The sequence below is a fragment of the Natator depressus genome, chromosome 1 (assembly GCF_965152275.1).
Source record: "Natator depressus isolate rNatDep1 chromosome 1, rNatDep2.hap1, whole genome shotgun sequence".
Lineage (NCBI taxonomy): Eukaryota > Metazoa > Chordata > Testudines > Cheloniidae > Natator > Natator depressus.
This window is the reverse complement of record NC_134234.1, coordinates 227,317,202-227,339,406: the sequence shown is the minus strand read 5'-3', so window position 1 is coordinate 227,339,406 and position 22,205 is coordinate 227,317,202. Positions and strand designations below refer to the sequence as shown.

Here is a 22,205-nt window from a genome sequence, read left to right as displayed (position 1 = left end):
CTAACCAATTTATTTGAGTAATATTAGTTTGGTCTGGGAAAACTGATTACCTCTCTGAACATTTATTAAAACCATAGAAATGTAAAGCTGGAAGGGACCCCAAAGGAGTTCATCAAATCTATCTCCTCACGCCAAGGCACAACTATGTTTCTCTTATCAAATTCTTAATGACAAGCAAAGCTCAGTTAGAGAGCACACTAACAAGTTTTTTAAACTCAACTGATTTATAGAAAGTAAACTAATTACTTATTGTTATATTAATTTCCCAAAAAACAAATACATGCTTCTCCTCATCTTAATTTCTGTTGTAAGCAGTCTCTGCCAACTGCAGGAATCCCAGCTGGTAATGTTTTCTACATTTTTGTACATCTCTGCCAGAATTGCCAGGATATGATCTCTCTTTATTTTTCGCTTGATATTTGAGACAACTATTTTGCCTAAAAAGGCAATTTTTCACTGGATGCTTCCTAGGGTTCATAAAAATAAATCCTGAGATGCTTCTACACATTGCAAAAGGCTGCTAACTTTCAGACAAAAAAAAAAAAATCATCTAATTTCTTGTGTCTGTGGGTCATCATTTAGTGCAACTTCTCACCTATTTTTGTAATAAAACTATGTTGAGGTTCTCTTAAAAAATACTTAAGACTGCTGAAAATCAGAAGTCCAAAACACCAATAGAGTTGTCAATGAATGAGACTTGAACTACCTTCCTCCCACAAATAGCAAAATATTTATTTCCACAGAAGTTATTTAACATGGGTGTAGAGATGTGCAGAATTCTGAACTGTGCTGCTTCTATTTTGATAGCCATCAAATGCCAGTCCTTTTTAAGAAGCATGGTTTTAAGCTCTGGCAGACCTCACTATTATGATGTCAGGGTGGATTGATTTCAATCATGATTATTTAAATCGCTAGTCTTAATCATGAGTACAAAATTTAGTAAATTAATTCACTTTTAAAATTTTGTAATTAATAAGAAAACATATGTTTTTCCCCTTAGACATTTCCTCTTATTCAGGCTCACTGATGCTTGCAGGGAATCTTCAATCTCCATACAACTTTATAAAACAACTACATAGGTAAGACAACAGCATGTCTGCAAAGCACAAGGTATTTATAGATTTCCCAAGACTGAAAACTCTCAGTTTTAATGGGTAGGTCAGTGCACCTGCTAATAGAAAGAAGTTGTTTCTGATTGAGGAAAAAGCAGATTTGCCTATTCCCCTGCATATTCAGAGTCTCAGATTTTCATAGTAGTGTTGTCCTTTTGCCAAGCAACAGCAGAAATTTGGGGCCCTGTGTATCAGCTTCCCATTTGATGCAAAAATCTCAGAAACTAGAGTCAGGTATTTTCTTAGTGTCATTTGTTTATTTGCAAAATATACAACAGTACAGTTCCCCTAAACAGCAGTAGGAACAAACCGCACATAGATATCTGGGATTCCCGCAAAAGAGGCTAAGAAACCAGTGCTTTGTCTCAAGCAGCAACTATTTCGAACCTCTGCCTCTCTCCAGGAACCTAGCAGTGCGATACAGACTACTTCCTTCCAGGGGCCAAAGAAACTCACGTTTTGACTACTTAACGCACAACTTTGTTCCAGCCCTCACCCCAGAAAACCAGGAAATCCCATTAGCGCTGCACTCGCCCTCTGGACCACATGCTCTCTCCAGGTGCCTCCTGGCACCAGCCCTCACCCTTTAAGGGCAAAACAGCTGCAAAATAAAGGACTCAGCTACTCCTACTATTGGACCCAAAGGAGACTGCTTTACCTTAATTTTGCCAGTGATCACCTTTGCATCCATGACCTTCAGTAGCAACATAACAGGAGTAAAAATGACAGTAAAACATGAACAAAAATTTTGGAGCCAGAAAACAATTTGAAAGGTATACAAGAAAGTGTTCAAGTTTACAGAGGCAATACCACATGCAACAAAGGAGGCATCAAAGAGTCTATGATTATTTATTAAGCCTATGAGAACATTAGTCCTAGGTTATGGGCACCCTTTAACCATCAGTTAAAGACTAAATATAAAAATTATAAAATGCAAAACAAGTAGTACACCCCCCACACAGACAGAGACACCCAGTGAGCCTAAGCATATTTATTAAAAAACCCAAGTTCCCAACAGATCTTCACACCCAGCTCCCTCAGTCTTTCCTAAATGCCTGCTCAAGGAAAAAACGTGCTTTGTAGCATGCTCTCAAGGTAAATACATTCAGGCTATTTTGGACCACAAGGGAATGATTTCAAGAATAATGCACTACCAGAAGATGCCTCTCTGCTATGTCAAGGGAGTTCCAGCTCAACCGCCTACACTTATCTCAATTATGGTAGGAGGGAAGAAGAATAGGTAGCTTCACAACTTCCCAAACCTCCCGATCAAACTACATCTAGAAGCTAAGAAGCAGTCAGTGTAGATCACAGACCACATAATCCCCTGAAACAGGCTGCCATATTCCATGCTAGCCTCAGCCTCCAAATGGATGTAAAATCTAGCCCATGCAGAACGCAATGCACTGTAGAGATGACAAAGGCACGAACCACAGCAGGAAGACCTGCATCCCAAAGAGGTTGCAACCGCCTGACCAAATGCAGATAAAAAGAGCAGTATTGGTCACTGTAATTATTTGCTCATTTAATGCAGCCACAAATATAACTAGACCATGAGGCTACCAAGATCAGTTACAATAACTAGTTCAGAAAATATTAAATAAGGAGCAGCTTTTAGTTTTAAAATTCAACTACACAGAAACCATTTTGTTCCAGAAATATTAATCTACTCCAGGAGAAGTAAGTATCCAAATGGCTGAAATTAAGTTTTACTTAATCTTTATTAGTTTCTGTATATCATTTCAACAGAGAATAGGGAAAGGTATCAGAAGGGTCCTGGAGACCAAATTTAGGCTGTTAGGTATGTAATTAAAGCCCAGGACCTCCATGGTAGCATTTTCTGAAATGCTTCCAGTTTCACATGCCAGGCCAGTTAGACAGGCAAAACTGCATGGTCTCAATGAGTGGATGAGATGATGGTGAAAGGAAGAAAGGGTTTAGTTCATTAGGAACTGGAAAACCTTTTGGGAAAGGAGGAGCCTCTACAGGAAGGATGGGCTTCACCTAAAGCAAAATGGAGCCAGACTGTTGGCATGTAAAATTAAAAAATGCATAGAGGATTTTTAAACAAAGGGATGGAGGAAAGCTGACAGGTGCAGAGGAGCACAGGGTTTGAACAGAGACATCTCTTAAGGGAGGATCTATTAACAGGGATTCTCTATATCTTAGTAAAGAGGAGAGGATAGAAGTTGATAAAGTAAGAACTGAAGAGAAATAGTCAAATGAAAAAGAGCCCCATTTAAATATAACACATGCAAGCAAGCAACTGATTGACAAAATATACAAGTCCTTATACACAAATGCTATAAGTCTAAATACTAAGACGGGTGAACTAGAGTGTCTGGCATTAAATGAGGATATGGATATAAAAGGCAACAAGGAAACTGGGTGGAATGAGAAGAATCAATGGGACTTAATAACACCACAGTACAAAATATACAGTAGACCTTCAGAGTTACGAACTAACCAGCTGACCACACAGCTCATTTGGAATCGGAAGTGTGCAATCAGGCAGCAGCACAAACAAACAAACAAAACAAATACAGTACAATACTATGTTAAACATAAACTACTAAAAAAAGAGAAAGGGAAAGCAGCATTTTTCTTCTGTAAAGTTTCAAAGCTGTAGAAAATCAATGTACTGTTGTAAACTTTTGAAAGAACTATAACATTTTGTTCAGAGTTATGAACATTTCAAAGTTATAAACAACCTCCATTCCTGAGGTGTTTGTAATTCTGAGGTTCTATGATATTGGAATTACAGTAGATTGTACTACTAGGGGAGTGGCACTGTATATGAAAGAAAGCAGAGTGTCAAAAAGTAAAAATCTTAAATGAATCAAAAACTGTACCATGGAATCTCTACAGACAGAGTCTATGCTTGAACAATAAGAATATAGCAGCAAGGACTATACTACCAACCACTTGACCAGGATGGTAACAGTGATTGTAAAATGCTCAAGGTGGTAGAGAGGCTATAAAGGCAGAAATCACAATAATTATGGGGCATTTCAACTATCCTCATATTGATGGGTAATAGTACCCACCTCAGAAGGTATGCAGAGATAAAATTTCTAGACATCATCAATGGAGCAGCTTGTCCTGGAACCCACAAGCAGAGACCCAGGTCTTGATTTAGTCCTAAGCGGGACACAGGATCTGGTGCAAGAGGTAACTAACTATAGCTGAATCACTCAGTAATAGTGACTATAATGCAATTAAATTTAACATATTTGTAGGGAAAAATGCCAAAGAAACCCACCACAATAGCATTTAACTTCAAAAAGGGGAACTTTACAAAAATGAGTAAGTCAGTTAAATGGAAATTAAAAGGAACAGTCACAGGGGTGAAATGCCTGCAAACTGCATGGAGACTATTTAAAAACACCATAATAGAGGCTCAAACTACATGGATACCCCAAATTAAAGAACAGTAGGAAAACCAAAAAAAATGCTATCATGGCTAAATAACAGAATAAAAAGCCGTTTGATGTGAAAAGGCATCCTTTAAAAATTGGAAGTCAAATCCTAGTAAGAAAAACAGAAAGGATCATAAACTCTGGCAAGTCAAGGGTAAAAGTATAATTAGGAAGGCCAAGAAAGAATTTGAAGAGCCAATAGATAAAGACACAAAAAACTAACAGTAAATTAGTCAGGAAGCCAGACTAGTCAGAAATTTGTCAGAAAACCTGACAGTCAGTGGGACCTATATTGCTAAAGGATCACTCCAGGAAGACATGGCCGTTTTGGAGACAGTAAATGAACCCTTTGTTTCAGTCTTCACTGTAGAGGATGTCGGGGAGAGCCCTACACCAAAACCATTCTTTTCAGGTAACAAATCTCAAGAACTATCCCAAACTGAGGTGCCAATAGAGGAGGTTGTGGAACAAACTGGTAAATTAAACAGTAGCAAGTCACCAGAACCAGATGAAGAGTTTGGAAGGAACTCAAATATGATATTTCAGAACTATTAAGAATGGTATGTAACCTATCATCACGTAAATGAGCCTCTGTGCCAGATGACTGATGGATCACTAATGTAACACTGATTTTTTTTAAAAGGCTCCAGAGACGATTCTGGCAATTAAAGGCTGGTAAGCCTAACTTCAGTACCAGGCAAATTGGTTGAAAGTATAGTAAAAAACACAATCATCAGACACAGATGAACATGATTTGTTGGGGAAGAGTCAACATGGCTTTTGCAAAGGGAAACTATGCCTCACCAACCTAAATTTTTAAAATTCTTTGATTGCGTCAAACACGTAGACAAGGGTGATCCAGTACATATAGCATAGGTGGATTTTCTGAAAACCTTTGATAATGTCCATCACCAAAGGCTCCTAAGCAAAGTAAGCAAACATGGGATAGGAGGGAAGCTCTTCTCATGGGTCAATACCTGATTAAAAAAACAGAAACAAAGGGTAGGAATAAGTGATCGGTTTTCCAAATGGAGAGAGTTAAATCATAGGGGTCCTCCAAGGATCTATATTGGGACCTGTGCTGTTCAAAATATTCAATAATGATCTGGAAAAGGGGGTAAACAGTGAGATGGCAACATTTACAGACAATACAAAATTACTCAAGATAGGTAAGTCTAAAGCAGACTAAAGAGTTACAAAGGGATCTCTCAAAACTGGGTGACTGGGCAACAAAATGGCAGATGAAATTCCATGTTGATAAATGCAAAGTAATGAATATTGGAAAACATAATCCCAACTATACATACAAAATGATGGGATCTAAATTAGCTGGTATCACTCATGAAAAGTCTTGGAGTCATTCCAGATAATTCTCTGAAACCATCCACTCAATGTGCAATGGCATTAAAAAACACTAACGTTGGGAATCCTTGGGAAAGGGATGGATAGTAAAACAGTAAATATCATAATGCCGCTATATAAATCCATGGTACACCCACACCTTGAATACTATGTGCAGTTCTGTTCGCCCCAACTCAAAAAAGATATATTAGAATTATAAAAGCTACAGCGAAAGGCAACAAAAATGATTATGGGTATGGAACTGCTTCCATATGAGGAGAGATTAAAATTACGGGGACTTTTCAGTTTAGAAAAGACAACTAAAGGGGATAGGACAGAGGTCTACAAAATCATGAATGGTAGAAAGAAAGTAAACAGGGAAGTGTTATAAAACCTCTCTCTGCAAAAACCAGGGGTCACCCAATGAAATTAATAGGTAGCAAGCAGACAGTCCACCAGTGGAATTCATTGCCAGGTGATGTTGTAGAGCCTGAAAGTATAACTGAGTTCAAAAAAAGTATTAGGCAAGTTCAGAGAGGATAAGTCCATCAATGGCTATTAGACAAGTTGGTCAGGTATGCAATCCCAAGCTTCAGGTATCTCTACACCTCCAACTGCCAGAATCTGGGATTGGACAACATGGGATAGATCACTCAAAATTGCCCTGTTCAGTTAATTCCCTCTGAAATATCCGGCCCTGGCCACTGTCAGAAGACAAGCTACTGGGTTACATGGACCATTGGTCTGACCCAGTATGGCTGTTCTTATGTTATGTTCAGTTCCTCTAAAGAAAAAACATCTAAGAGGACTTGCACAATTAAATATATCAGATAGTTTTGATTCATATTCTATTCACAGCAGAAGCCTTGCTAAATTCTCATTCACTCCTGAGATCTCAATGAAGAATTCTTGCATTACTCTTTTAATCAAGTTTTTCCACAGAAACATATTGCCTCCAAATGCTGAAAAGCAAAAGCTTTGAATCCCGATGGCACATAATACCAAAATGGTGGCACTGATTGCTATATGGCTTAATTATTCACTGATTAGCTATAGTCTTGCTAAAACTTATCAGAAGCTAGAATATACACTGAAACATAGTTTAAAATAAAAAGCAGGTGCTGCAAGTAGATTGTGCATAAATGAATAACGGTAAAATAGATTAGGTTCTCTTAAATCTATAGCAAGTTGCAAAGCAAGGAGGTATTGGGGAGGAATCTAGGCAGAAGATCTACAGAGCAATAGAGAGCACAGCTTTAGGGATACGGATTTCCTTATTCTAATAAAGTTCCTTTCTCCGTGTTCCGAGAAAGTGACTGATTCTTTACCATTGTTATGTGACACTGCACACTATCACTTTTTTCAAAAATTACTCCTGGGGGAATTCTGTGCCAAAAAATTAAAAATTCTGCATATATTTGTCAAAATAACACAATATAATCACATCAGTTTCAATTATTTTGGTAATTTATTTCAAAATACCTGTAAGCAAATATGCCTGTAACAATACAGACCAAAAAAAGATTCTGGTAATTTCTTTTGGACAAATAGATTCCTTACTAAGAGTATTAATACAGAACTTTGAGTAATTTAAACTACAACACAGAAACATTATTCCTGTATCTGTCAGAAGCAAGGCAAAAGGCTTAGGGGAGTTAGGAGTAATGGAGAAGCTGAGGAAGAGGGAAGAAGCCTGGAGTGAACCTGGAGGGTTGGTGGATGTGGGTGGGAGAAGTACGGAATGGGCTTTTTGGGGGGAGGGTGGTGGGAGGGATTGTTAGGGAATTGGGAATCCTCCCCCATTCAGTCCCTGGCTGACCCCAAGCCTCTCCTATTGAGTCAGGAACATCTGCCGCTGTCCCCGTGTGTCCCTACACCACGCATGTCTCTCTCCTGCCTCCTCCCCCCATCCCCATGTGGCCCTGCAGCCCCCATTCCCGTTCAGCCCCAGCTCAATGATGTCACCCCACTAGATCCTGAGCCCACGCCCCAGTCTGTCCCCCCACTCGCCATTCTGAACCCCAGACTGTGACACCGCCTCCTTCCCTCAGCAGCCCTGTGTGCCCCACTCTCTGTCCTAACCTGGCTCTGCAGGCAGGGTGCAATGATGAACTTGCAATTACTCCTTGGGGAATTCTGCGCCACTGAGAATGCACAATTTTTTTCCCTGCAGAAAATACACTGTGCCCAAGTGCTGCAATTCTGCCTTTTACCCACCAGAGGCTGCTGTGGCACCAGAATAGCCAGCAGCAGGCTGCATTCATGCTGCTGGCTGTCCTGGCGCCACCTACATTGTGTAGTTTGTAAAGAAGCTATGGACCATTCCTGAAGTAAAACAATTCAAAATGAATTTACTGACCTTATGGCAAGGAAGGCACTTGACAACATATTGCTGTGGCTTGGCAAAGCAAAGTACTACACCGTATTTACGGACGGCACTCCTGACATTAGTCACAGTGAAAAGATGTCATTTACAGTAAGATTTGTCAGTATCTAAGTAAAGGAACTCCTTCTCTCTTTCTGGTCTATGGATGACTCTACTGGAAAAGGCCTAACAGAACTGTCTATGAAAGTTTTGAATGAGAATAAAAAAAAAAAGTGTTAGGACTGCTGTGGCCAAGGCTATGACAACAGTGTGAACATGAAAGGAAGAAACAGTGGTGTCCAGGCAAGGACCCTTGCACTGAATCCGAGAGCTTTCTTTGTGCCTTGTGACCGACATTCCCTCAACCTGGTTGTGTCAGAGGCAGCAGCATTTTTTTTTAGATTGAGTTTCTCTCTTCAGAGTACTGCAAAGTATATACGTCCTGTTTTCAGCATCAACTATCAGGTAGAAGATTCTTACCGGCAATGTTATAAATCTGACTGTGAAGCTGCTAAGTGACACTCGCTGGAGAATCGTACTGACAGGGAAAGGGCAGTGAGGTACCAAGTGACTGAGGTTTACAATGCCCTGATGGACCTGTCGCAATCAAGTAAGGTCGAGGCCGGAATCTGACGCCAGGCTCAATGCCTGGCAAACCAGATCCCTGACTTCAAATTTCTAGTCTCAGTTGTGGTTTGGCATGATATCCTGTTCTAAGTAAACACCGTAAGCAAGGCAATACAAACACATTTGATGGACATCATGACCACTACTACTCTGATGAGAAGCTGCCTGGATTTCATTGTGGCCTACAGAGACAATGGATTTGAAGATGCCATCACTGCTGCCAAAGAAATGGTGGAAAAAACTTAGGAGTTGAGCCTGTCTTCAAGAAAACTCATTCACCGGAAGAAGAGACAGTTTGGTGATGAGGGCAGAGATGAGGTGATGGGAAGCTCAGAAGAAAAAGAGGGAGGTTTTTTGCTCACTTGTTGACTCTGCTCGAGTGTCCACTAAAGAAAGGTTTGGACAAATGAACCACCACAAAAAGACTTGGGGTTTTTTATATGACCCTAATAAACTGCTGGCGGACAGGAAAATACTCTTGAACAATTTTCTTGTTGCTCTGAGCAGGTCTGGTACTGCCTTCCTACAATTGTCGGAGGCAGTTTGTGCTGTCTGGTCAGGTCTTCAGGGCAGTGGCCAGTCCCAGCCTACTTTGACAAGTCTGGTTTCTGCCTCAAAAGGAGCTGTAAATAAGAGTAAGATCCATTGTACTGAAGTAGCAAATTTTTATTGCAAAGCAGACATTCCTTGAGAAGAAAATACTGGACTAGAACTTCCTAAAATAGACAAAAAGCCCATTCAAGATTTTATGCTGTGGTATCCAGAATCTCTCCAAGAGTGAGTGAGGCATTTCAACCACAGAAGTCTTCCAAGAAACTATACAGCAGCTGGTTTGATTGTTGTCCAATAGAAACCTTAACTGGTCAAACGAAGCATTTCCTTGATATCTTATCCAAGATTAATGAGAAACCAGAATCAAAATGTAATAACTCTTGCTTGTATATAGGCTTAGAAGGGTTAGATTTTTTGATCAGTAAGTGTTAGTAAACATCACTGTACACACACAAACTGATGAAAAAAATATATCCATCAAAAATAATAGAAATTTACAGACAAAGAAAAATGCTCTTTGAGAACTTCTTTAGAGTTTGAGTTAAGGATATTCACTTTGTATATTTTTGACATGTGATGTTACTAATTTGTGTGTTAAACAGTTACAAAGCTTTAATTTTTTAAACTCAATGTCTATTGTCATTAACTTACTGTCTGGCCCCCCCATAATTTCCTGCAACTACGAACATTTAAATCGATCAAAATGGGGAAAATGCTTAAAACCCATAATTTTGTACAACAGTGAAAATTTAAATCAATAAAAATAAGAAAAGCTTAAAAATCAACATTGATATTATCCATTAAGATTATAAAAAGACAAAAATCTAATTTTGCCAAGCCTACTTGTAAATCAAGCATCTAAATCAGCTGCCTGATGGGAGACCAGGCCAAAACAAACCAATTAATCTGATAGTGCAAGACCCCAGTTATTATGGAAATATTTGAACATCTTCCCTCACCCATTTGTCTCTGCTTTGCCATAGATCAGACCCACAAGTACCAGTCACAAAATAAGTACTTGCACCCTAGAACATTGAGCTTACTTCAACATTATTCCAAAGATCTCATTCTAACATATTGTTTCTTACTCTTAATTTTAAAATTTTATAACATTAAAATTTCTATTTTATGAAGATCAATATATTCAGTAAATCTTTTTAATACAATTATTTTTACTGCTAAAGACCTAGTTACATTAGCTTTTAAGTATACTCCTTAGGTTTTGTCAATCTCTAGCTACAGAAGAAAATATTTTACACAGACTTCCTAACAGGGCAGAAAAATTATAAAAATGTACACTGAATCCTATATCCTATTAAAATGGATGGCATTTGTGATCTTGTGTGTCAGCATTTTCAGTTTATAAACTTTTAACTTGACAGAACTGGGCCAAAAATGAAAGGTCACTGCTATCCCAAAGGCTACTTCTAACGTTCAAAATAACCACACATTTTATTTATCTTTAGTTGCCTTTAACTCTATATGTGCATAGAAATCATAGTAATCTATGGAAGAGGTGAGAATTAAAAGGAAACACGGTATCTTATAATAAGAGTGTTCAGGTTACCTCCCAGAAGCTATCACTAGAAACCTCTACTCCAACAGAATCATCATATGATCCAGACATTTCTATGTTTGGAGAGCTTGCAACTGTTCAGTGTTCTATTATCAGCACCAGATCTTCAAAAATCTGTAGGAAGGACAAAGAAAACATTAGTAAACATTAAATTTACCCATAATTTGCTATGATTTTGAGTATCCATTTCTTTCATAGACTTTTAGTCTAAAAGTTAAATGTTACGGGAAAATTGTCAATACCCCCTCCAAACCAATATATGCTCAATTACTGCTTACTTATATCCTTACTTCCAGCAACAGCAAACTAAGTATTACATGTTTGACACATCTACGTACATTACGAAGGCCAGGTCTACACTAAAAAGTTAGGTCAACCCAGCTATGTCACTCATGGATATGAAAAATCCACACCACTTAGTTACATAGGGCCGGTCTACACTACCATAGTAAATCAATCTAACTTATACAACTTCAGTTATGTAAATAATGTAACTGAAGTCAATGTAGTTAGATCCACTTACCGCAGTGGCTACACTGTGCTGTGTCAACAGGCGAGCAACCCCAGTCAACTTCCCTTACGCTTCTCAGGAAGGTGGATTACACAAATCAATGTGAGAGTGCTCTCCCATCTATTTAGCGCGTCTTCACCAAATCAACACTCACTGCATCGATTGCAGAAGTGCTGATCTGCCGGTAAGTGTAGACATGCCCTTAGTTAAGCCGACCCAAGTCCTGATGTAGATAGCCCTAGGTTGATGGAAGAATTCTTCTGTCAAGCTAGCTACTGCCTCTCAGGGAGGTAGATTAACTACAGCAACAGGAGAACTCCTCCCGTTGCTGTAGCTAGTGTCGACACTGAACCTCTGCAGTACAGCTGCCGTTGTAGTGGTTTAAGTGTACACAAAGTCTTACTAAACACTCAACATCCCTCCACATCAGCCCCAATATACATAATGTGCCATTTTAGTCTTTCCACTGCTGTATGGCAGGCGCTACAGTTGGTTTGTACATAAGAATTTCAGTGTTTAGACCCAGAGTTTTATTTGAACACTGCTTGCCTGGATGTTAATACAACTTCAATCTAGCTAGCAAGGCTCTCTTGACTAACAAAAATCTAGGGAGGACACAGAACAGTAAACTAAGCATAAACTCAGACTCCATAATTAACAATAGCAATAGAAGTTATACTCAAAAATCATATCTAAATTAAATTTTGTAGACAAATTACAGCTCAATAATTTCAGTTTCTGAATCTTAAACGTTCTGTTCTCATTTACAAAAAGGATGGAGAGAAAGGATTGTTTTCTCATACAGCTAGATGACCCATTACAGCCCCAAGGAAGTCACACTGGCAAGTGGGTCAAGGAAATGACCTACTTGTGACCTAGTTAGGCAAGTTTCCAGGCCAGGTTTCCCAAGATTAAATGTTGGCTCATTAACCCTTTCTGCCCTAGCAAATAGGTGCTTCTCCAGCTAAATCCATAAACAGATACAGTACCCATAAATATAAAGCAATTCCCAACTAGTACAGAACAGCAAATGGAATTTAGCCTGACAGAATTCCTGCCGCTAAGCAATTAATGCTTTTTCACATTCAAGGAAATTTCAGGTTTAAATCCTGATACCAAAGGATTGAGTGGTTTTATATGAATACTTTTGAGAATTTTAAACAAATATTTCACATTTATAAAGGAAGCAGTGGCTGGAGATGTTGAACCTAGGCTACCTTCTCATACATGGCAAAAACATTGTTAAAAGAGCAGCAGCTGTCATCAGACAGTAATGCTGTATTCCCTATAGTGCTCATCCAACAAGTTCTTATATCTAAGAGTGACAAATAAAGAGAAGAAAATGGACAATTGTTAAGGACTACTGTTAAGAGACCTTTTTCATTAAGCGTACCTAACTGACTGAGTTCACTGGAGATCAGAAAATTGTTGAACCCCATCAGAACATAAATTTATACAGAATATAAATTTCAGTAATTTGTTAAGCATGTATCAACGAGTTATGGAAAAATGTAATTTCTTGTTATACGATTACAGTACCAAACCTGTTAATGGTTAAACAATTTTATACAGGTCACAAGGATCAAGCTTTTTCGGGTGGCTATAAGCACAGATTCCTTCATTACTCCACCTGCAAGCTTCTCCCTCCCTCACTTTCAAATATTTTATTAATTTCAAAAGTCAGATACCTTTAATCTGAAAGACAAAGTATATAACAGTTTCCCAGCAATAAGATGTTCTATTTATAAGATGTATCTATTTATATTTATAAATCTCATCTGCCGTATTCAAGGCCACAAAACATGTTGGGATAGAAGAGGAGAACATGCCTGAGCCATTACTGAAATTTTCAATTAGAAGATTCTAGACCCAAGAGTAGAAGGTTTAAAAAAAAAAAAAAAAAAGTATGTTACCCACAAGACATCAAAAATGAAAAGAGAGCCTCCTCTCTACCCTCAAGACAAAAAAAGATACAATGACATGAGAAGGAAAATGTGATCTTACAGATTTAAGTGATAAGGAGGTTTTATTTGGTTTCCTAAATAAAATAATCTGGATAGTTGAGTTAAACACACTTGCAGTAGATATAAATCAGAAGTTTCCTTCGCTCCGGTCACTTCAAGAAGGACCAATATCCCAGTTGTAGTTGGTTTAATAGTTTTTCAAAAATCTTTACCTTCCTGTATGTAAAGGAGTTGTCCTTTATTAATGCACCCATTTTTTTTTTTTTGGCGGAAACTGCCACCAAACAAAAGATATAATAAAATGTATAGCATTCAGTAGCACCCACATGTTAGGTAGTGCCTACAAGACATACATGAAGACAGCCTCTGCTGCAAAGAGCTCATAATCTAAGCAGCAGCAACATAAGAGTGGGATAAAATGTACAATCTTTAACTAACACACACATCATTTTCTAACGCTTCTAGGCCAAAATTTGTACGTACCATGTGAAAAACCAGTCTTGAGAGAGAAACAATTGTTAACTCCCCTAGCAGCTGAAAGTCCTGGACACTGTTGCTTTTGACTGCATTTGTGACACATTTTACCATATTACAGTGTGTGCTCTTTCGCTACTTAGCACAACACAATGTTTTACAAAATACTAATCACTAAATCTAAAAAAGGTCCATATCTCTTTAGTGGCTTTGCTGATCCTTCACACTCCAGATAAAAGCTGAAGGGAGGGGAATGCATGATGCATGTTCCCTGAGTAGAAGGATAGTTTTGTTTGTAAAGTTCTGTGCAAGGACTTTAAACTGACTTTAACAGTATTGTGTCTTTCTAAAACATTAAGGGCTCATCTACACTGGCAATTTACAGCACTGCAACCTTCTCACTCACTCAGCTGTGCTCCCTGCGCTGGTATCTATGCCTCTCATGGAGGTGGTTTTTTTAGAGCGCTGTGAGAGCTCTCTCCCAGCACTCTGCTGTGACCACACAAGCCATGTTAAAGTGCTGCCACGGCAGTGCTTTAGCATTGCCAGTGTAGACTAGCCCTTAGTCACTAGCCTTTAGCAAATTCTCTTGAATGAATACCACAATTAAAGTAATTGTTGCATGATCAACCACTGCCTCTGGAGCTAGAAATGCTGCACTTTGAACTCAAGTTTTTTCCCCACATTAGGGTTGCCAATTTTGGTTAGAGATATTCTTGGAGGTTTCATCACATGACAATCTCTAATTAAAAGTTAATCTGTAATTTCTGGAGACTCCAGGGCAATCCTGGAGGGCTGAAAACCCTATTCCACATTCACATGAAAAAGGTGGTGGCCATGTAGTGCACAGGAGTTAAAGTAGGGATTCAGCAAGGATGCAGATAATCCCAAGCAAAAACAAAAAGATAGTTGAAATAATTCAACTGATTCACAGAACAATATCTAACTCACTGGAGTCTATAGGTACCATAAGGCCATGTCTACACGACCAAAATACTCAGGATTTTACAGAATTCAATTTTTGGGATTGTATAAAGTCGAGTGCATGTGTCCACACTAAGCACATTTATTCAGCGGTGTGCATCCACAGTACCATGGCAAGCGTCGGCATTCCGAACGGTGCATTGTGGGTAGCTATCCCACAGTTCCCACAGTCCCCGCTGCCCACTGGAATTCTGCGCTGAACTCCCAATGCCTGATGGGGCCAAAAATTTGTCGCAGGTGGTTATGGGTAAATGTCATCAGTCAACCCTTCCTCCCTCCGTGAAAGCAACAGCACACAATCATTTCGCGCCCTTTTCCCTGGATTGCCTGAGCAGACACCATAGCACAGCAAGCATGGAGCCCATTCAGCTCACCGCAGCAGTTATGACCATTGTAAACACCTTGCACATTATCGTGCAGTTTATGCAGAACCAGCACCTGAAAAACCAGGCGAGGAGGCAACGGCAGTGCAGTGATGAGGACATGAACAGAGATTTCTCTAAAACCATGGTCCCCGGCAATTTGGAGACCATGGTGTTACTGGGGCAGGTTCATGCCATGGAACACCAATTCTAGGCCTGGGAAACAAGCACAGACTGGTGGGACCGCATAGTGTTGCGGGTTTCAGATGATTCCCAGTGGCTCCAAAACTTTTGCCTGGTTAAGGGCACTTTCATGGAACTTTGTGACTTGCTTTCCCCTGCCCTGAAGCGCATTAATACCAAGATGAGAGCAGCCTTCACAGTTCACAAGCGAGTGGCAATAGCCCTGTGGAAGCTTGCAATGCCAGACACCTACCGGTCAGTCGAGAATCAATTTGGAGTGGGCAAATCTACTGTGGGGGTTGCTGTGATGCAAGTAGCCAACGCAATCATTGAGCTGCTGCTATCAAAGGTAGCGACCCTGGGAAATGTGCAGGTCATACTAGATGGCTTTGCTGCAATGCGATTCCCTAACTGTGGTGGGGCAATAGATGGAACACATATCCCTATCTTGGGACCGGACCACCAGGGCAGCCAGTACATAAACTGCAAAGGGTACTTTTCAATGGTGTTGCAAACACTGGTGGATCACAAGGGACATTTCACCGACATCAACATGGGATGGCTGGGAAAGGTTCATGACACTCGCATCTTCAGGAACTCTGGTCTGTTTAAATGGCTGCAGGAAGGGATTTACTTCCCAGACCAGAAAATAACTGTTGGGAATGTTGAAATGCCTATAGTGATCCTTGGGGACCCAGCCTACCCCTTAATGCCCTGGCTCATGAAGGTGTACACAGGCACCCTGGACAGTAGTAAGGAGCTGTTCAACTATAGGCTGAGCAAGTGCAGAATGGTGGTAGAATGTGTATTTGAACATTTAAAGGGTCGCTGGCGCAGTTTACTGACTCGCTCAGACCTCAGCGAAACCAATATTCCCATTGCTATTGCTGCTTGCTATGTGCTCCACAATCTCTGTGAGAGTAAGGGGGAGACGTTTATGGCGGGGTGGGAGGCTGAGGCTGAATATGTGCAGCCAGACACCAGGGTGGTTAGGAGTGCACAGCAGGAAGCGCTGCACATCAGAGAAGCTTTGAAAACCAGTTTCATGACTGGCCAGGGTACTGTGTGACACTTCTGTTTGTTTCTCCTTGATGAAAACCCGCCCACTTGATTGCCTCTAAATTCCCTGTAAGCTACCCGCCCTCCCCCCTTCGATCACAGCTTGCTTGCAAAGGAAATAAAGTCACTATTGTTTAAAAAAAAAAAAAAAACATGTATTCTTTATTAATTGATTATAAAAATAGGGAGATAACTAACAAGGTAGCCCGGGTGGGGTGTGGGAGGAGAGTAGGAGGGAAGGAAAAGGCCACTTTAAAACTTCTTGAATGACAGTCTTCTGTTGCTTGAGCTGTCCATTGGGGTGGAGTGGTTGGGTACACGGAGCCTCTCCCCCGCGTTCTTGGGCGTTTGGGTGAGGAAGCTATGGAACTTGGGGAGGAGGGAGAGCGGTTAAACAGGGGCTGCAGCAGCAGTCTGTGAGCCTGCTGCCGTTCATGAACCTCTACCAGATGCCAGAGCATGTCCATTTGATCCTGCAGTAGCCCCAGTGTTGCCTCATGCCTCCTCTGATCTTCCTGCCGCCACCTCTCCTCACGTTCATCAGCCACTTTCCTGTACTCTGCTATTGTGTCCCTCCACACATTCTGCTGAGCTCTGTCAGTGCCGGACGACTGCATGAGCTCAGAGAACATTTCATCGTGCGTGCATTGTTTCCGCCACCTTATCCGAGATAGCCTTTGGGATGGAGGAGGGAGGCTTGAAACATTTGCAGCTGCTGGAGGAAAAAAGGAGAGTGAAGTATTTTAAAAGATACATTTTACAGAACAATTGCTATACTCTTTCACGGTGAACAATACTATTCACATTACATAGCACATGTGATTTTGGTACAAGGTCGCATTTTGCATCTTATATTGGGTGCCTGTGGCTTTGGTGTTAGAGATCACACACGCAGTGCCGGGCAACAGAATTCGGCTTGCAGGTGGCCATGGTAAGCCATAGTCTTTCGGCTTCTGCAAACTTCATAACAGCAGCGCCCTCCTCTCCCATACCAAGCAAAGCATGTTGAGTTGGCCATTTAGTGCTTCAGTTTTCCTGTTAACGTGCAGCAGCAGAAACCAAACTAACCCCCTCCCCCCATCCAATTCTCTGGGGTGATTGCTTTACCCCTCACCCCACCGCGTGGCTGGTATCAGGGAAGATCCCTGCGAGCCAAACACGAACAGCTCAGCATCAATCCCACCCCCCCTCACAGCGTGGCTAACTGCAGGAAGGATTTCTTTTCAGCCACAGGCAAGCAGCCCAGTAGGAATGGCCACCTCTGAATGTCCCCTTAATTAAATTCCCCTATTTCAACCAGGTTACCATGAACAATATCACTCTCCTGAGGATAACACAGAGAGATAAAGAATGGATGTTGCTTGAATGCCAGCAAACACTGGGACCATATGCTGCCAGGCTTTGCCATGCAATGATACCAGATTACTTGCTACTAGCATGGCGTGGTAAAGTGTCCTACCATGGAGGACGGAATAAGGCTGCTCTCCCCAGAAACCTTCTGCAAAAGCTTTTAGAGTACCTCCAGGAGAGCTTCACGGAGATGTCCCTGGAGGATTTCCGCTCCATCCCCAGATACATTAACAGACTTTTCCAGTAGCTGTACTGGCCACGAATGCATCCCAAGTCCTCAGTGCTACTTAATCATGAAAAAAAAAAAACTTTTATAACATGTATTATATTTTAAAAGGTACACTCACCAGAGGTCCCTTTTCCGGCTTGGTTGGGTTGGGAGGGTATTTCAGTCAGGGTGATAAAAAGATCCTGGCTGTCGGGGAGAACGGTGTGCTGTGTGCTCTCCTCAAGCTCGTCCTTCTCCTCATCTTCCCCTTCCGCAACATCCTCAGGCATGGCAGAGAGTACCCCATCATCGGAGTCCACGGACAGGGGTGGGGTAGTGGTGGCGGCCCCTCCCCAGAATTGCATGCAGCTCAGCATAGAAGCAGCATGTCTGGGGCTCTGTCCCTGATCGTCCATTTGATTCTTTGGTTTTCTGAGCTCCTTAAGTTTCACGCGGCACTGTGTTGAGTCCCTGCTGTAGACTCTGTCCCTCATGGCCTTGGAGATTTTTTGAAATGTTTTGGCATTTCGTCTTTTGGAACGTAGTTTTGATAGCATGAATTCCTCTCCCCATACAGCGATCAGATCCAGTACCTCCTGTTCAGTCCATGCTGGAGCTCTTTTTCGATTCTGGGACTGCATGGTCACCTGTGCTGATGAGCTCGCCTGGCCAAACAGGAAATGAGATTCAAAAGTTCCCAGGGCTTTTCCTGTACACCTGGCCAGTGCATCCGAGTTGAGAGTGCTGTCCAGAGCAGTCACAATGGTGCACTGTGAGATAGCTCCCGGATGCCAATACCTTCGAATTGCGTCTACACTAACCCTAATTCGAAATGGCGATGTCGATTTCAGTGCTAATCCCCTCGTTGGGGAGGAGAACAGAAATCAGTTTTAAGAGCCCTTTATGTCAAAAAAAATTGCTTCGTTGTGTGGACGGGTGTAGAGTTAATTCGATTTAACGCTGCTAAATCCGACAAACTCATAGTGTAGAGCAGCCCTTAAACAAGATAGTTTCCCTTTGCTTAATTATTTTAAAGGGAAAATAAATGAAAACAAATATCCTCCCAATTATAAGGACTATGTTTGATTTAAGCATGTCACATGCTCCTCAATATAATATCCAATAGCATTAATCTTTATTCTACTTGTTAGCCTTTTTATACATGATTTTAGAATAAAATATGCAAAGATACATGCCTAAAATGGACGCTCAACCCTTTCAAAAACACTCCTTATCTTACACATTTTATCTGTTATTTTTCAAAAGGATAAAGTACTATTTATATTTGATGGACAACAGATGCAATCCCTTCTTCCCCCAAGTAACCTTAATAAGCTAAATCAATCAGGGTTGAGCATGACCACACAAATTAAAAATACACCTTTTTTCCTAGTTAGACTCTAAATATAACACCATGAGGGCAATACCATACTTATCTGGGATTGTTTAATATTATTGACAAACTAAAATATACCTTGTTAAACATTATTAGTTTTTCCACATAAAGGACAAATGTCTTTTTTGCACAGTGTCATCTACATATGTAAATGCACAGAGAAAAAAAGTGCTGAGTTTTCCAAACAATGCTAACCAAATTAAATAGTAAATATGTACTGTAGTACTTAGATAATCCAGCTAACAGTTCCCTGATAAATCAAATAAAAGTGGGGACAGATCTCTAGTATACAGATTCAAACAAAAAATGTCCTGGCATAAAGCTGTGTTAATTATGTAGAAAATATTTATCTAGAGAGGTTTTAGAGAAAAATTTGGATATGTTTCAGAGCAATGTATTTTGTCAGTCCAAATCGTAATGGACTGCGACAATAGTATGGTCATCTGGGATTGCGCGAAAGACAAAGAAAAACAGTTTCCCATCTTGTGTCATGTTTACTATACTGCAGTTAGAATGGAGTTTTGTTATGGACTGACAATTACTTGTTTATGAGATAAACACCGAATAAGTCAATGTCACTAAAATATAGGTAATATTGGTAGTTTTTTAAAATAGGAATACACCATGCAAAAGTATTTAACTAAAATTCCCTAAAAAAGAAAAGAAAGTAGTGATTAGAAGGAATCATTCTGCCAAGAGGTGAACAACAAGTGCCGCTGGGTAGAAGTCCACTTATTTTCCACAAGTGTTCACTTAACTGCAAGCTGAAAATACCTATTTAAAATTCAATATTCCCTTGAAGTTCTGTCACTGATGTTGCAGTGCAACTACTGAAAGTATTGCACCCCTAACATGTATCTAGACCCATCTGTGACATTGCACTCTATACGATTTTATAAAAATATGCTAATGAGTGTGAATATAATGTAACTGGAATATGCTTCATGCAAAAGGTCTCTTGTAAGGTATCATTACAAAGCTTATAATCTACTCAGTGTGGTCATCTTATTTGTATAAATGTATCACTCTTGTATCTGAAACTAGAAATACGAACTATAACTCTGAGGTCCTATTGTAGTTATGCAAAGGGGCCATTAATGGTCGTTTGGAATCTTAATGGCTCCCATTAACCAGGACAATTACCTGTAGATGGCTCTGTTTTACTTGTAAGTCTCCTGTATACCTGTGGGCTGACAAGTTAGTAATGAAGTCTTACAGTGACATGTGATCAAGTCACTTGAACTGGAATCCATCTTTAACCTGGTGCTTTTCCATTGAGAAGAGGGGTGGGAACCCAGAAGGACAAAGGATTCCCACCTTATGCAAAAGATATACAAGAACAAAGGGGGCGGCAGTCATGAGAAATCCCCTAGCTACCACCTGAGCTGGAACAAGGGCTGTACCAGGGGAAAGGATTGTGTCCAGACTAGGAAGGCATCCAGTCTGTGAAAGAAACTTACTGAAACATCTGAGGGTGAGATTTTATCTGTATTCAGTTTTATTACTGTATTAGGCTTAGACTTGCGTGTTTTATTTTATTTTGCTTGGTAATTCACTTTGTTCTGTCTGTTACTACTTGGAACCACTTAAACCCTAACTTTCTGTATTTAATAAAATCACTTTTTACTTATTAACCCAGAGTATGTATTAATACCTGGGGGGCAAACATCTGTGCATATCTCTCTATCAGTGTTATAGAGGGTGAACAATTTATGAGTTTACCCTGTATACACATTATACAGGGTAAAACAGATATATTTGGGGTTTGGACCCCATTGGGAGTTGAGCATCTGAGTGTTAAAGACAGGAACACTACTTAAGTTGCTTTCAGCTAAGTCTGCAGCTTTGGGGCATGTGGTTCAACCCTGGGTCTGCGTTGGAGCAGACTGGCGTGTCTGGCTCAATAAGACAGGGTTCTGGAGTCCCAAGCTGGCAGGGAAAGCAGGGGCAGAAGTAGTCTTGGCACATCAGTTGGCAGCCCCAAGGGGGTTTCTGCGATCTAACCCGTCACACCATCGTTTACATGCACACAGGTAACATCCCTTGCAAACATATTCCAGTACATAGCTATCATTAAGAAAGATTTTTCTAATATCTAACCCAATTTCCCTTGCTGCCGATTAAGCCCATTACTTCCTGTCCCATCTTCAGTGAAATGGGAGAAGAACTTGTCACCCTCCTCTTTGTAACAGCCTTCAGATATGTTAAAGACTTATCAGCTCCCCACTCAGTCTTCTTTTCTCAAAGCTAAATGTGCCTTTTTTTTTTAAACCTTCCCTCATAAGTCAGGTTTTCTAAACCTTCTATCATTTTTGTTGCTCTCATCTGGATTCTCTCCAATTTGTCCACATCTCTCTTGACATGTGGCAGCCAATACTTGACACACTACTCTAGTTGAGGCCTCACCAGTGCTGAGAGTGGGGACAATTACCTTCCTTGTCTTACATATGACACTCCCGTTAATACAGCAGAGAATGATAGTATCCTCCCATACAATTGCATCAAATTATTGGCTCACATTCAATTTGTGATCCACTACAACCCCACATTCTTTTCTACAGTAACACCTAGCCAGTTATTCTTCATTTTGCATTTGTGCTTCTGATTTTTCTGTATATATAGTACTTTGCAATTGTCTTTATTGCATTTCATCTTGTTGATTACAGACCAGTTCTCCAATTTGTCAAGATGCTTTCAAATTCTAATCCTGTCCTCTTAACTG

The 22,205-nt window shown here is 40.4% G+C and overlaps 1 protein-coding gene across 4 annotated transcripts in view; it reads right to left on the bottom strand.

Annotated features, from left to right (window-relative positions):
• Positions 1-22,205, bottom strand: part of PACSIN2 (protein kinase C and casein kinase substrate in neurons 2) — a 129,223-nt gene that overhangs the window by 39,692 nt on the left and 67,326 nt on the right. For 2 of the 4 annotated variants that reach the window (XM_074936910.1, XM_074936918.1), the window contains exon 2: positions 10,984-11,106. The exons of the other annotated variants lie outside the window; for them this stretch is intronic. In XM_074936910.1, the coding sequence (XP_074793011.1) occupies positions 10,984-11,043 (60 nt within the window). In that variant the 5' untranslated portion in view covers positions 11,044-11,106. The remainder of the gene's footprint in view (positions 1-10,983; positions 11,107-22,205) is intronic. 4 annotated transcript variants of the gene reach the window in all.